Source organism: Mastomys coucha, unplaced genomic scaffold (genome assembly GCF_008632895.1).
Source record: "Mastomys coucha isolate ucsf_1 unplaced genomic scaffold, UCSF_Mcou_1 pScaffold16, whole genome shotgun sequence".
NCBI lineage: Eukaryota > Metazoa > Chordata > Mammalia > Rodentia > Muridae > Mastomys > Mastomys coucha.
In genome coordinates this window covers 105,646,918-105,663,732 of record NW_022196898.1, presented here as the reverse complement: position 1 = coordinate 105,663,732, position 16,815 = coordinate 105,646,918, and the positions used below count along the sequence as shown (strand labels likewise).

Sequence of the window (16,815 nt, the reverse complement as noted above, 5' to 3'; positions counted from 1 at the left end):
TCGAACTCAGAAATCCACCTGCCTCTGCCTCCCAAGTGCTGGGATTAAAGGCATGCACCACCACCGTCCAGCCGATTTTAAGTTTTTACAAAACAATAAAAGAAACATTAACCTAACTTTTAAATTAGTAAAACACAAGCTCTTCTGAAGGCTAAATCACTAATGTTACAACAAAACCAAACATTCTTAGCAATCAAGGAAATGTGCACAGTCCATTTCTCATCTGCTACGCAGGCTAAGTAGAAAGTGCTGGGACACACAAAACTCTTCATATGCCTATAAGAACTCAGGGCATGACTGTTATGACTCATGACACAGTGCAGCTGAGTAAGCACAGACCTGCTTTGAAGTCTCTAATATCATTAAACTAAACTTTAAGTGTCATTCACGTCATGGGACATTTACCAAAAAACTGAGCAGATTCAATTGTCTGTCAACAAGAAAGTGTGTAAATTCTGCTGTCTTCACAAAGGAATATTTTACAGAACTGAACAATAAGTAAATTTAGTTATGATTGTGGTTATAAGCCCTAAAAACAGCCAGAGATATACTGAGCAGGACTAGATCTGAGCATCTCTGGTCTAGAACATGAGAAAGAAAACTATTTTTATGAAGACATGGTAAGCACTATATTTAGAGTTCCACATACTTCTAGGGAGAACACTGGGTGAGACTCCTCTGCCAGCTGTGGTTTTTACACTAGAATGTTGAGGGTCCAGTGACATCACATTGGAACTCTGATGAGTTTAGTCAGTCTTAAAGATATGCATTTTTTTCCAGAATCTCTGGTAAGCCATTGCCTTGCAGATACCACACATGCATTTGGGCAGCAGCAGCGCTTGAGCTGTACAATGTGATCTATGCTGTGAAGAGATGAAGACTGTGACAATCCCAAGAGAGGAAACCATTTAGGGAGAAATTAAAGGGACCTAAGGAAAGGGTCATAGTGTTCAGATAATCAGAAAATAATTGGAAGTCAAATCGTATGGGCTGTATCCTGTAGGAAATGGAAAGGGAACATGAAAGTATTTTCAAAGGGAAATGGCATGATCCAATGTTTAGGTATCTAACTAGTTTTCAGAGAACTCACTGCAAAGGAGAGAGCTTAGAACCAAAGAACAAGCCAAGAAGCTTCTCTGACTATTCAGAGGAGAAAAGATGGAAACATAGTATGTAGAGAAAAGGGATTGGATGCATTAAAAGCCTGACTGGTAGAGCCAGGAGTATCTTGTGGGGAAAAAAAAAAACTTACATGTATTCAGTAAGCAAACTGGAACCGAGGCAAATTAAATGAACTCTTTTAGAAGAGTCAGTTGTGTCACATTTTCTAGGAAATCAACCCAGCAAAGTTTTTTCTATGCTATGGAAATAAGAATAAATGTTAGTGCTGGAGAGATGGGTCAGCAGAGGATCTGAGTTCAGTTCCCAGCAACTGCCTGTAACTCTAGCTCCAGGAAGATCTATACCTCTGGCCACCGGTGGGCCCCTGCACATACATGCACAAGCTCACACAGAGATACACATGCCCATAGATATAATTAAAATAATTAAATAAACATCTTGAAAAAAAACATGTTACTTGGATTTACTGTTCCTTATTACTATGTAATTAACATTGAATGGAGAGATGCTAGAGGAGAGAAATGAGATTGTACTAGATAGAGACAGGAGAGAAGGAAAGGAGGGAGAAAGGGATTAATCTACTTGCTAAACAAGAATTAAATAAATCCCCAAATTCTATAAAAACAAGACTCTACAGAGGCAGTGCCATGGTAATAGCAAGTCAGGAAGATAGTTTTGAAGAAAGAATAATTTTCCTTTCTACTGATCCATTTCAAATATTTGTTTTGATAACCCAAAAGACCACGGTTCTACTGATTGCCATTAATGTTAACTGGATTGTGTAAAATTTTTTAAAGCTTACTCTTTTTAGTATGTAATTACAATTATTCACAAAACTAACATGAATAGGAGCTTGTGAAAATATACATCAAAAATTGTTCTAAAGGGTAAGTGACAGGTGAATAGCAGGTCTTTAATGTGACAGTCATTGTCCTGGGTTCCTACATGATGTGCCAATATTCTTAGCAGAGCACATCCCATTATTTCTTGATGCTAGTGTGGCCATGTAGTAGCCACAAAGTCAGGGGACCCTTCTTGTCCCCACTGACTCTGAGTTATCCCATTAATAAAAGTCTAAACCCAAAAATTATCTATTAGATAGCTATCAAGTCAAAGTAAAGAATAATCTCATCACATATTAAAGCAATAGAAAGAGTGTCGGATTTAAACATTTCATATGTCAATCTTTGGCATAAGTGATGCATAAAGCAAAGTATTACTCTCCTTCAGAAATTTGAGGTAATCACTCCCATTCACATTATCTTTGTTTTGAGAAAAATCTAGAAGCAAAAATACAAAAATAACCCAACACCACAAAAATGCCTGTGACTTACTGTGTAGATAAAAGACCTAGATAACATAGCAACTGGGGAATCAAGGATTATTGCCAAAGAGAAGATTCAATTTCTAGTTGAATGGTTATTAGCTCTCTAACTTCATTATGTATTGATTTTTAAAAATAATGTGTAGTTTTTAATCACTGTTGCTAATCTCTCCTGTCTCATCTCTCTATTGGGGAAATATCTGACAGTGATATTAGGAAACACTACAGGTTAAAATGAACAGACATATATTGACATTTGCTACATCCCACTCTAATGGACTTAGGTTATTAACCCCAGTTCCATTGCAATGTTTTGTATGTTGACATTTAGTCATGAAACAGTGTACTGATGGATATTCAACAAAACAGACATGATTGCCTTCACATCATACAGATACCACTCTGTGGTATGGAGCACCAAAGGAGAAGGCTTACCTCATATTTCAGGTGTCATTAGAGACAAAGTAGTGTGTCACCTGCCTCTAACTAAAACCTGAGAGGTCATCAAGACCTGTGAATACCCCTCACACTGCAGACACAACACTGACCTCTGAGAGACTACTCTAGCACCCAAGTGTGAGGATATGTTGGGGTACCAAATACAAATTAAAGAGAAGACATATTCTTCTTACCATTAGCTTTTACAGAGTTGTCATAATCATGAATGTGTACAGCGCAGAGCAGGCACTGTAGTAAAGTGCTTGACAGAAAGTCTCATGTCATCTTTACAGCTTCACAAGGTGGAGACTTCCCCAAGATGGACTGATAAACTAGTAATTAGAACCGAGTGTTGTCTGAGCCTACAGTGTGCGCCACTTTCCCCATTGGTGTATATTCGTTGTACTTCAGGATGGGTTAAATAAGGACGTGTACTTTGAGAATACCCACCCATGCCTCCCCCAAGCCCCATCTTTCCCACAAGCCCATGGGCCCTAAGCAACTGTTTTCATTTTTATGCCATATATACACCCATGATTTCATGTTCTATATAAAATCTAGAAACCAAAAGTGAGAGAAAACATTCCTACAAAAAGCATATGTTTGTTCCTTGCTCCTCTTTGTATATAAAATACATTTTATTTTCCCATTCTCCTGTTATTGGACACAAGTTAGTCTCATAACTTAGCTGCTATAAATAGTGCTGCCAGAAGCTTTGATGTTCTAGAATTTCTATGACATGTCTGCTTGGAATTCTTCGTTAGCACTCAAGAGTAGTAGATCTGGGTTATATGACAGATCTACTTCAGTTTTCTTTAAAACTTCCATACTGATTTCACAGTGGCTAAACTAGTTTAGATTCCCGCCAGGATATATATGGGACCCCTTTTTCCACATCCTCATTGGCATAGATTGTTATTCTTTTTTTAGATTTATTTGTTTATGTATGGGTGCTCTATCTGCATGAACACCTGCATGCTAAAAGAGGACATCAGAACTCATTATAGGGTGTTGTAAGCCTCCATGTGTTGCTGGGAATTGAACTTAGGACCTCTGGAAGAGCAGCTGGTGCTCTTAACCACTGAGCCATCTCTCCAGCCCATATTGTTAGTCTTAATGGTTGTCATTCTGACTCGTTAGGTGGATTACCAATATAGTTTTAATTTGCACTTCCCTGGAGTGTGCAGAAAGTGAATAGCCTCATCTGTTTATTGGCCATTTCATATTCTGAGAACCATCAACTCATTTCATTAGTTTCTTCATTGACATGGTTGATTTCTTGTTATTTAGATCTTAAGTATTCTAGATATACTATCAGATATATACCTGGTGAAGATTTTTTTTCTCATTCTCTAGCCTCTCTTTTCACTCATTTAAGTGTCTCCTTTGCTGTGTAGAATTCATTTCATTTCATTCATTAAATCTCATTTATCAATTGTTAGTGTTCTCTCCTGAGCTACTGGAGTCATTTTCAGAAAGTCTCTCCTTATGCCCAGCATCTCAGAGTCTTAAGCTCTTTGCTTTACTGTTTTTCTCTGCTGTCACTGAAGGGGGCAGTCAATGTCTTTGTCTATCAGGTGAATTTGGTGTTGTGACTCTCCCTCCTAGTTGTGTTTAGCTGTCCCACGGATCTTAATATGTCATATTTTCAGGTACACTGTTTGAATGCAGTCTTACTTGCCCGTAGGCTTCCTCTTTGAGCCTGGACTACTTAGAAATACATTATTTGTGATATTTAGGGAGTATCCATCCATCCTTCTGCCACTGCATATAGTTTAGGTTAATTATTGTTGGAGACCACCTTTGGTGTGAGTTTGGGCAACTTGTTGTGAGATGATTTTCAGTTTAGGTCATGGCCTAGACAGATTCCTATAGTAAACTACGGAGAATTCTAGACATAACAATGAGATGTGGTCAGTATGTGGTGGTGTCAGGTTTTTCTGTATTTTTATATTCTTGATAATTATCAATATAGTTTTTCTATCAGTTATTTGGAAATGGATATCACCATCATCTAGTTCTCTTGTAGTTCAATAATTTTCATTTGCCATATCTACACCTTCATTATCTGACTATATGTAAGATAGTTAGAGCCTTTTGATGAACTAAACTTCTTTCATAGTATACAATTCCAATCTGTCTCTAGCAAAGTTTTTGTTCTGAAATATTTTTAGTCAATCTCACACAATGAATTTTTCTTTTCATTTCATTAATAGTCGTTTCATAGACCTGTTTAGCCTTTAAATACATCATTGTATTTAAAGTAAGAACTGAGAGGTTGAGAAAATGGGTCAATTGATAGCTTTCCACATACAAGTCTGAGGACCACAGTTTAGATCTCCAGAACCAGAGGGAAAATTGGGAAAGGAGAAATTTACATGTAAATAAAGAAAATATCTTAAAAAAAAAAAAAAGTTGAACTGAAATCATCCATGGAAACATGATGGGTATTTTCTCAACTATTTCTTACTGTGACTGGTATTATTAGATTTAGTTTAGTTTTGTCCATTTTGTAAAACATGTTTTGTTGTTGTTGTTGTTTTCAATAAAGAATGGGAAATAAAAAAAAGGAAAAAGAAAAGCTAAGAGCAGCAGTTACACATGTGCAGTCCTGGTACTAAGAAAGTAAGTGGATGCAGATCACTGGGTTTTTCTGGTCAGCCATGCTCAATCAGGAAATTCAGGTTAAGTAAGAGAATGTTTCAAAATTAAAGTGGAGAACAACTGAGAAACACTCCCTATATCAAAATATCTTCCTATATTCTGGCCTTCACATGCACATGTACACATAAACCCATGTGCACACCCACAAACATGTTGATACAGATACACACATTCACCACACATACAAAACTAATAAAATGCATCAAAGTTTTATTCCAATTATTTTTTCTTTTATGTTTGATTATGAATTTTGTTGCTTCTGAGGTTTTATTCCTGTTTTCCTATGAATTATTTGAACATCTCTTAGAATTTCATTTTTATTTATTATATTTTTAGTGGGACCCTCTACATACCTTTTGTAGTGCTACTCCTGAGGTGTGTATATACACACATATACATAATCAGTGAGAGAGGGGGGGAGGGGAGAGAAGAAGAGAGCATTTACAAATCTACTGTGTCATGATTTAGAGGCTGAAAGACAGAGCACAGACCTGACATTTCCCACCTTCTTGGTCTCACCTGCCTTATAGGATGCAGACTCCTCTTGCATCTGACCTATGTGGGTCTGCATTATAGTAGCCACATCAGATAGAGTCATAATTTTGTTTTGAACATAAAAGAAAGTTTGCAAACTTAAGGAAAGGAAAGTCAATTTTTCTACTGGCAACTCTTTTGGCAATGTTTTTTCCCCTTCTTATCAATACAAGCTTTTTCTTTTCCCATGTCCTTCCTGCTGGTGAGCTGCCTTCCTGCTGGTAAGCTGCCTTATGACTCTATTTTAAGAGAGTTCTTGGGACAACAATTCCCCTCATTTCCCTCATTTGAAGCTGTTCTGATTTCCTGTTTGTTGCTGAAGAATACTTGAACAGTTAGAGAATTTGGGCTGACAGTTAATTCTTTCCAGTGCTTGAAAATTATGTAATTTCCTTCTGTCATTCCTGGCTTTTGGTGAGACATCTGCTAGCATTCAAATTGTTTTTCCCTTGTAGAGAAGGTGTCAGCTTTTCATCTAGTTGCTCTGAAGGTTCTGTTTGACCTTAGCTTTTAGTCATCAGATTAGATTGTATCTGCACATGTAACTTGATTTTCTCTGCTTCCTGAACCTGCTATGTCTTCTCAGTCACCAAATTTTCAGGTTTGGGGGTATTACTTTTTAACATTTATTTTATTTTTAGTTATGTATGTATGTATGTATGTTTGTATGTATGCAGTGCCCATGGAGATGAAGACGGTATCATATCCTCTGTAGCTGGAGTCACAGGAGGTTGTGAGCTCCAGGCTGTGGATACTGGGCATTGCAAGGGCAAACATGGTCTTAGCTGCTGAGCCATCTCCCCAACCCCAGGGCATTATTTCTTCTGGTAGCATTTTAGCTCTACCTTCTTTCCCCCATCCCTCTGACAACATGATTACTAAAACAGTGTGTAGTCCCACAGGTTTTTGAGACTTTTTCCAGTGTGTTCTTTCTCTGTTACTCAGACTAGATGATTTCTGTTGTCCTAACTTCCAGCAGCCTGTGGTCTCTCACTAAGATTCTCCACCAACTAGGCTTTCTATTTCAACCACTTTGTTGAAATAGAAAATCTAAAATTCCCATGTATTTTCTTTCTGCCTGTCTGTGTTCACTGAGGTATTATATTTCTTTGCTGATGGCTTTTGTAATTCCAAGTATAATGGTTATGTATAATCAGTCATTGGAGTTTTTTTCTTGATGGCTGTCTTAAAAAAAATAATTCTAACACCTTCATCTTCTCAGTATAGACATCTATTGATTGTTTACTTCCATTGCATCTGAGATTTTCCTGACTCTTGGTATGAGGAGTCATTTTCCTATCGAGATGTGAACACTTTTATATTTGTAAAACTCTGTATTATATTTTGACACACAACATGTGGGGGGATATAGTGTATGTGTGGGGTATGCCTGTGTGTGTGTGTATGTGTGTAGTGTTTGTATGTGTAGTGTGTCTATGTGTGGTGTGTGGTATGTGTGGTGTGTGGTGTGTGGTGTGGTATATATGGTGTGTAGTATATGTAGTGTATGTGTATGGTGTGTAGTTGGGGAGAAATGTGCATGCATGTTGCGAAGGGCCTACACTTGTTCATGGGTGTATATGCATATGAATGCCAGAGGATACTGTCTTTTTACCTATGTTTTTGAGACTGGATCTCTCTTACAATCCTGTACTCATCTGGAAATCCAAGAATGCCCTGTTTCCATCTCTTCAGTGCTCAAACCAAAAACACACAGCACCACAAATATATCCCATCATGCTCTGCCTTTTAAACATGAATTCTAGGAATTAACTCAGGTCCTCTTGTTTACAAGACAAGCACTTCTTGACTAAGCTATCTCTCCATCCCAATTTGGTCTTTTTGTTTTAACTAGATTTCTCTGATTCTGTTTCAGTTGAGGAAGGATTGGGTGTGATTTGTAATCAAGAGGAGATAGAAAGATAGGTGTTGGGAATGGAGAGATGGCTCAGTGGTTAAGAGCACTAAATGTTCTTCCAGAGAGCCCAGGTTCAATTCCCAGTATCCATGTGGTTGCTCACAACCATTTGTAAATCTAGTTTTAGAGGATCTGATGGTACACAGACATACATGCAGGCAAACCACCCATACACATAAAATAAAAATAAATAAATCTAACAAAATAATTTTTAAAAGGAAAGGTTTCCCTTTGGGCCTTCACTGAAACTTCACTAAAGTTCCTTGATATTAGTAGGTCAAGGTGAAGATCCAACTCCCCAGTGATTTCCTCTGATGCCCTGGTATAGGTGCCTCATTATCATGAGGTCAGATGAAAGTTTGATTCTATTTGGCTACCTCCAACAATGGAGGAGCCATTGAGTGCTGGTCATTTGAGTGCCCTGATACCCTAATCAGCCTCTGGGTATTACAGATTATGGTATTGTACTTCAGCAGCCATTTAAGTTTATAGCATAAATCACGCACTTTTGAACACCCTAAGTGCCATGAGCTGTCATCCCTTGCAGCTATGTTTGATTTTTTCAGTACTCAATGGCCCCTTCTACCCAGCCACAAAACGACTACTGTCTTCCCAATGGGATGTGGGAGATGGCATAATAGAGTAAGACTTTCATCTGACCCCATGATAGTGACATAAGTGTACCAGGGCATTTTCCAGTTGTTCAAGAGTCAAGAGGGTAATAGTAAGGCACAGGCCCAACTAGATACCCCAGTGTATCCTCATTCTTGAGTCTGAAAGAACACTATGAGCAAACCACTTCAGTGGTGATCTTGTATGAACCTTCTCAACAATGAGCAATTCCCAATAATAAGCCCAATTAATTTCAGGCTAAATTTGGAGTGAACTATAGCATTTGGTATCAAATCAACATTCTTTTCCTTGTGGGGTTTTTTTTTTTCTTTTTTTGTGCGTGTGTATGTAAATATTTTCTTGGCTTCTAATAATATTAGATTTTTTTCCCTGTAAACTTTGTTTGGGAGTCAATCTGAAAATACCATTCTCCAACTTTGTAGTAGAATATGTAATGTTTCTCCAGCCTCCCCTTGCAAGCTCCAAAATTATGGAATCCTCTGATTCTTTTTGTCATTCCAAACATGCCATGCTGTCTTTGCAGAAACCTTTGTATTGGCATTTCCCATACAGAAAGAAGTCGAGTGCACATGGCTTACTGCCCAGAAGCCCTGCTTGAGTAAACATAGCCTCTGACATTTGTGTTCCCATTGTTGTGTTGTGCTTCACTATCAATATTCACATCGCCTTGAAGAAGTGTTTGTGCCACTTCCTTACCTTTAATAACATCCCTCTAAGTGTCTTGTCATTTTTGTTTGTTTAGTTTATATAAAAGGGTATTTGTTCTTTGCTTTCTGCAGCCCTCATTGCCAACCCCTGCCTGGAGCCCAGGAGACTGGGTGGGCAGGTAGAATCATTTGCAGAGTGACAGTGTGCCCCTTCCACACTTATGATCTGAGAATATAAGCTTTATTAACTCACAATAAGGGGAAAAATTAGTAACTACAACAGCACTGTCCTGTTTGCATACCTGTAAGCATAAAGTCCCCCAAACAGAGCATCAAGACTCACAGGCCTAACCTGCTGAGTTGGAAATGCTGCAATAGCTGCTAAGGAACTGGCTGTGAACACCAGCCAGACCCAAAGGCTCCTCTGTATGATCTGCTTTCTTTTCCCAATTGAACTGGGGATGGGGACCAGGCTGCAGTGTAATACCATAATCAAGAGGATGGCCTTTGATAGACAGCTTTGTCATGTGCTGGTTTGGCAGTTCCCAGTTATATGAATTACTTGGAAACATTGTATGCTGTTGCACAACCTTAGTTTCAGTAAAATTGGATAATAATACTAGTCACCTCTTAATGCTGCTGTGAGAACACAAGGAGGTAACGCATGTGAGATTTCTTGGGACACTTCACATGTTTGCTGATATCTAGTGTTTGTTAATTGCATTTACTGTGCCCACTTGCTGAGAAGAATAAGTGGAATAAGCTGCATGTCTTCAACAATTCAAAAATAGGGGGAGGGGGAGGGCTCAGTTGGTAAAGTGCCCACATAGACAGGAAAACCTAAGTTCAGATCTCCAGCACCCATAAAAAATCCATGAGGAATAACTAAACCCAGAACTGGAGGGGCAGGGGAAGATAGAGGCTGATGGTTCCTGAAACTCATTGGCCAGCTAGCCTAGCCAAATCAATGTGCTTCAGGTTTAATGAGAGAACAATTAAGGAAGATACTAGTGTCAACATCTGGCCTCCACCTGGATGTACACAGTGCAAACACATGTGCACACACATATGAACATCTATATACACCACACAAAAACAATTCAAACATCTGTGTAATCCTCAGCTCAAACTGGCTTGTCAGAAGAAAAAAATACATCAGAAAAACATATCTGAGGTTAAGAACTGGCAGAACAGAGAAGTCTGATTCACCTTTGGACAGAGTCATTCTGAAATTAATCAGCAGAGTAGCTTTCAAGCAGACATTATTGATTTTCTCATGCAGATTATATATGAAGGTGCAGAAGCTACCAAATATTTTACCAGGGGACCAGGTAGGAATGCAGAAATCAACCCTTGTCAGCTTTCTTCCTCAAACCTCAGATCATTCTTTCTGGCATGTAGCTGGCCATGCCAAGTGAAGTCACTCAGGAGACAACTCAGAATATGTTCCTGTGTTTATCATGGTTTTTAACTACCAAACAAGAGAATAGAAAAATTTATGGCAGTAGATAATAGCCAAACTTTCCATAAGGACTTCCAGTCTTTTAGACTGGCAAGAAAGTGACAAAAGATTCTAGAAGGTTCCTAAAAAGACAGATGAGTCTGAGGAATAAGCATTTGCCTTTGAGGTTGCACAAACCAGGTCCTCTAGATTATGACATTGTGGTCACTCTTATGTAAGCAACTGTTTGCAACTTGCACTGATACAGGCTAAAGACCCCACAACTTTCCCTCCAAATACCCATGACTCAAACATCTTTAATGTTCAAGAAATTAGAAAATGGTTCATCATGATAATTGGACATATAAAATATAACCCATGGGTTGTTTATTTTGTGTTGAATATTGCCAGTTAGTAAATTCGAGTATTTTATTTTTAAATTACCTCTTGTTTGGAATCCAGCAAAATATTTTCCTCTAGATAGTGTTCCATCTTCACTATGGGTTTCTTTATTTTTCATTTTCCTTACGAGCTCTAAAACAAAGGAGAGTGCAAGGCTCATTCTAAACACCCTCCACTTCCCATAGGTGGCAGAATCTTACAGGCATTTATCAGACAATTGGCTTTTGGTGCTCTTGAGCTAATAACAAATTAGTAAACATTGATTATTCTCTTCAGAACAAGCTTGCTATGCACCTGTGTCATAGAACTTAGGCAATCATTGTCCTCTGATGCTTACGAATCTTTTTTAGTTATTTCTCAATATAAATGTCAGCTAGCACTCCCCTTTATATTTATTGTGAACTCTCTCATTTTTTTATATTCTTTTCAGATGAATTTTGTTTCCTTAAAATCAGGAATAAAGTAATATTTGGCAAGCCACCAGGTATCTGTACGAGCACAAACATCTCCACCAACCCCATGCACACACACCCCCTTACCTTTCTCTCATCATCCTTCCCAGCCTGGGCTGGAAGACCACTTGATACCCTCTCACCTGTGGGTATCTTCTTCCAGTCTCATGCCCATGGGGTGGCACTGCTGCCTTCTGTTTGTACACAGGGAACTCGGCCTGACGGTTCTGCTCTCCACAGGCAGGCAGCCACATTCAGACCCTGATGGGGTCACAAAGCCTTCAGCACCGCAGCCGGGAACAGCAGCCATATGAAGGGAACATCAACAAAGTGACCATTCAGCAGTTCCAGTCGCCATTGCCCATCCAGATCCCCTCATCACAGGCTACCCGGGGACCTCAGCCTGGACGGTGCTTAATTCAAACGAAAGGGCAGAGGAGTATGGACGGTTATCCTGAGCAGGTAAGGACTAGTCTTATAACAGTAAATAAACATTCAGGAAGTTAAAACAACTCCATGTTGCATGTTGGTCCTTCACAGATGACGCTTTTCATAGGAACTGATCATTGCTTGCAGTGGTTATGGGCAATGACACATTTATAAAATGCCCTTTAAAAGCATGCAAAATGCAATAGTCTTCCAGTCCTGTTCTTTCTTGCCACTGCCTACCTCAATTCAACTCTTCAGCATGGGTTTTTGTTTTGTTTTGTTTTTTTGTTTGTTTGTTTGTTTTTCAAGACAGGGTTTCTCTGTGAAGCCCTGGCTGTCCTGGAACCCACTCTGTAGATCAGGCTGGCCTTGAACTCATCAGCACAGGTTTTGAGTGTTACAAAGCAGCTCTCTGGATGGGGTATGTTTACTAAGACCCCTGGAGAAATGCAGGGTCTGGAAGGTGAACTATTATCCCATCCTCATTTAAAGAAAAACATTTTTAGTCCTATTTTATGGTTGTTGAATAATACAAAGTATAGAAAACTCTAACAAATTATTAGAAGAGAAATATTTTAGATGTTCCAAAAAGCTACTGATCACTGTGATGTAGCAAAATCTTTATAATGAGAATTATTGTTCTCCTGCCCTGACTAGAACACACTCTCCACTGTAGAATGTTCTCCTTCCTTGAGACCAGAAAAAAATGTGCCCTGATAGGCAGTTCAGAGCCCTGATAGGCAGCTCAGAGAGTAGACAAGATGGTCTAGCAATACAATTAATCCCTCTTAGTTCATTATTCAGATCTCCAGGGCATTATTCACCCCTCTCATGGTTTATAAAGGGTCTTTTCTGTTATTATCTACAACTGTATATGTTAGACAACCTTGTATTCTAAACACACCAGTTAATATTAAATAACTTCTTTCTCCAGATTTTCTCTGGATGTTGCTAAGAGCCATTTATCCCTGGGACCCCAGCTACTTCAAGCATTGTCTCTTTCTTACACCTGCTCTGTATCAATCATCCTCAGAATCATGATTCTCTTTCCCTTTCCTTGATCCAGGCTACATGTTGGATTTACTGTGTGACAAGTCAGGCAGGTGCCTGTTGTCAGATAATGATGTATAGCTACTGATTCTCCAGAGGTTCTAAAAAGTTAATAAAGTTTAAATTATGCTTTAACAAAGGCACTATGCATATCTGACTCTGCAGGAAAAACTACGTTCCATCAAAAAGTTGACCTTACAGGGATAATTGACCACAAGACCGTCAAGCGCCCTAAAGCAGTGTATACCTCACCTGATGAGCTTCTAGGCACACAGAACATGATTGCTTCTCTCCTGTTTTGCCTTCCCTAACCTCTGTTCTTCCTCATCAAGCTCTGTCACTCAAGAAATATCACTAAGCCAGGGCTCAGAATCTGTGGTTCTTTTACTATTAGCCTTGTGACCCTGACCAAGTCATTCAATCCTTTTAAGGATTAATCCTGTTTCTTTCTTTAAATTGAAAACAACAACACCTGTCAATAACTTTCAAATGGTTTTGGTGAGGACTGGAGATGGCTCAGTCCATAAATTACTTGCCATGCAAGCATGATCATATGGGTTCTATCAACAAAGGTCAAGTAAGAGTATGGTTGTACACCCTTGTAATCCCAGAGCTGGGGAGGAAGATTTCAGCGACTCCCTAGTACTCACCAGCTAACTAATAAAGACTACTCAGCAAGTTCCAGATCAATAGGAGACCCAATCTCAAAAAGCAAAGTGAAAACCAGGTGGTGGTGCTGGTGGTGCATTCCTTTAATCTGAGCACTTAGGAGACAGAGGCAGGCTGATCTCTGTGAGTTTGAAGCCAGTCTGTTCTACAACGAAAGTTTCAGGATACCCAGGGCTACACAGAGAAACCCCGTCTCAGAAAGAAAACATAGGAGAATTGCACCTAATGAACTACACCAAAGATTCATAATTTCTTGCCCCTATGTGCATGTGCACACCTATGAATGCATCCTGCACACGCACATGCTTCCACCTACATATACACATATACCCCCAAAATGTTTTGGTGAGAGTTAGATGACACAGTACTATAAAGTACAACATAGGACTTCCAAACTAAAACCTGGGCCTCCTTCCCAGGTCAACTCACTTCATTCACTTATCCATGACCTAGGTAATGGGAATTCTTGTGAACCCTTCAGAGGTTCTACACAGTTCAACCAAAGTTGAGAGCCACTGCCTGAGGTACTCCATGGCCCGACAGTATCCTAGCTGGACAATGTACTTGTGTCATCACTATCTAGAAACCATACAAGTTGAATATTTTTTAAATAAACTAGTAGTATCTTTAATCTTTCTTTATGCATATTGATAATGCAGAATGTGTTTACATGCATAGAACATAGAGATACCAAGCAGCGATGAGAAGGGAAACTTCAGGACAATGATTGAGACCACCTAAAATCCCTTCAGCAATTCACCAGTACAGTTCAGTTCTCAGTTCTATGATTCAGGTTTCCAGCATCTATCTCATTGATAGATGCGGGTTAAGAGAAGTAAAGTACCCCAAATGTGGCAATGTAGCATCTCAGAAACTGACCTGGGATCAGGGCTTGGTTTTGTGAGGTTTTGTATTCCACGTTGTGGCCTGAGGCACAATAACCTATTACACAGTCAAGAGTAAATTCCTAAGGAGTAGAGGTAGGAATACACCCTACAGTTCAGGTATTCCACCATGTGACTGCACACAACTTACAGAGTCAATGTATGGGTTTCACTTTGCATTCTTTGTCAAATGATGAACTATGAGAGCCACATCATTATTCTGAGACTTTCAGATAAAGTTATGGGAAAATATTTACAAATACTTTATGGAGTAAAGTGGGCTGAGTGGGGAATAACATATCTCTGAAGGTATTTGAGAAAATAGCATACAGCCCAGCCATTCAGTGTATGCTGTCTTAATTAAATCATTCTTTTAATCTAAAAATTAGAAATTTTCTCTTGTTTTTCTTTTCTTTTCCTCCAGAGGGTGAGCAAGCAAGGACTTGTTGAGAACTACAGGAAAGAGGGTCCTGAAAATGTGTTGCCCTATATTTTTCTTAGCATTTACTAATTGTATTTATTAGTAGGATTCAGACACACTGAACTAATCTAGTTCACTAATCTAGAACAGCTTACTTTATCCACCTTTACTCTGCTAATATCCAAACTCTAGAAATCATTGTTCCATGTTCATGTTGATTTTTTGAAGTTTCAGTGTAAGAAAGAGAACATACTGTGCTCATCTTCCTGTCTCTGGCTTGATTCACTTAACACAGGGTTTTCCGGTTCCATCCACCTTACTGCAAACACCAGGGTTTCATTCTGCAGTCAAGGCACATTTCACTGTCTGTAGCTGTGCATCTCCCATTTCCTTTGTTCATCCGGGCATAGCTCTGTGGTAAGCATAGATGTGCAGGCTTCTCTTTGGTATGATTAGCACACTTCCTTTGACTACTTGCCCAGAAGTAAAACAGCTAAATCAGAGGACAGAGACTTCACTCTTCTCCATAATGTACTAAATTACATGAGCACACATGACAAAAGAGTGCCTCTCCTTCAATGTCACCACCATTTGTTAGTTTGTTGTTCTTTATAAAAAAACATTCTAAAGAACATGAGATGTTATTTCCTTACAGATTTTGATAAGTAGTGGGTAGTTTTAAAAGGCTTTTACAAGCCTTTTTCTTATACCATTTAAGATAATATAGCTTTCTTCAAGCCACTCCAAGAGCTGCAAACATCACCTAACACTTCCAGCAGGTTATAAGACAGCAGCCAACTGAAAGAAGTATCTGAGGTCACCATCTCTCACCCACTGCTTCATGGGCTTCATGTATGATGAAATCATTTTTCGAGATAGCTCACAAACTTGTATCCTGAGATGACCTCTAAGTTCTGGAGTGACACAGTGTTCAGCCTCTCTATCCACACCATCCCCTCAATGACAACATTCAGTCCCAGGCTGGATGACTCTTAACTCTCTATCTCCAGTCCTGGCCCTCCCTCCTGTATTCCAGCTGTCCGAATACACTGGCTGAGCTATGTCTTCCACCACTCTCCACCTGTGTTTTCCAAGCACTTAATAAACATGGTCAAAAGAGCTGTCAACCTTCTTCACCTGCCCTTTCTTCCACACCCTTGCCTTTCTCCAGATGTCCACTTCCCATTCAAGGGCCTTCTATTCAGCTTTCTGCTATGACCAAAAGTGTCTGATTCCTCTTTCCTCTCCTCCAATCCAAAACACCTCTGTCATGAATATCCTAAGTTTCCCAGCTTCTTTGCCACCTACACCCCTCCCATTCCAACTACTCCTGAAACCTCCTAAATGGTCTCTTTCCAGTATACCTCCCTCTATTCTGTTCTGTCAGAGTTAGCTTTTTTAAATGTAATCTATTGGCTTTCAATAGATTGCTGAATTTGTTTTCAGCCTTTACAGGATAATATAATGTCCCCATGGGTGTAGCCCCTGCTTGTACCCTTACAGAATAATATGATGTCTGTGAGAGTCTTGCCTTATCTTCCTTACTGATATGTCTTTTGGCCATGATGATCTTGCTGTTTTTAACTACATTATACATACAATTTACATCTCATAAACTGGTGTATTTAAAGTGCACAGGTTGTATATTAATATTTATATAGCTGGGTAGCATCACTGTAATATAATTTTAGAATGTTCCCATCCTTCAAAAGAAAATCCTTGTACATCTACACAATGGAGTACTACTCAGCTATTAAAAACAATAAATTTATGAAATTCTTAGGTAA

At 39.0% G+C, this 16,815-nt stretch overlaps 1 protein-coding gene across 13 annotated transcripts in view; it reads left to right on the top strand.

Moving 5' to 3' along the window:
- Lrrc7 (leucine rich repeat containing 7) overlaps positions 1-16,815 on the top strand; it is a 483,929-nt gene that overhangs the window by 424,424 nt on the left and 42,690 nt on the right. For 12 of the 13 annotated variants that reach the window (XM_031375980.1, XM_031375979.1, XM_031375984.1 and 9 more), the window contains one exon: positions 11,816-12,037. In XM_031375980.1, coding sequence (XP_031231840.1) covers positions 11,816-12,037 — 222 coding nt within the window. Of the gene's footprint in view, positions 1-11,783; positions 12,038-16,815 lie in introns of those variants that run through there. The other variant, XM_031375986.1, reaches the window with a different exon arrangement.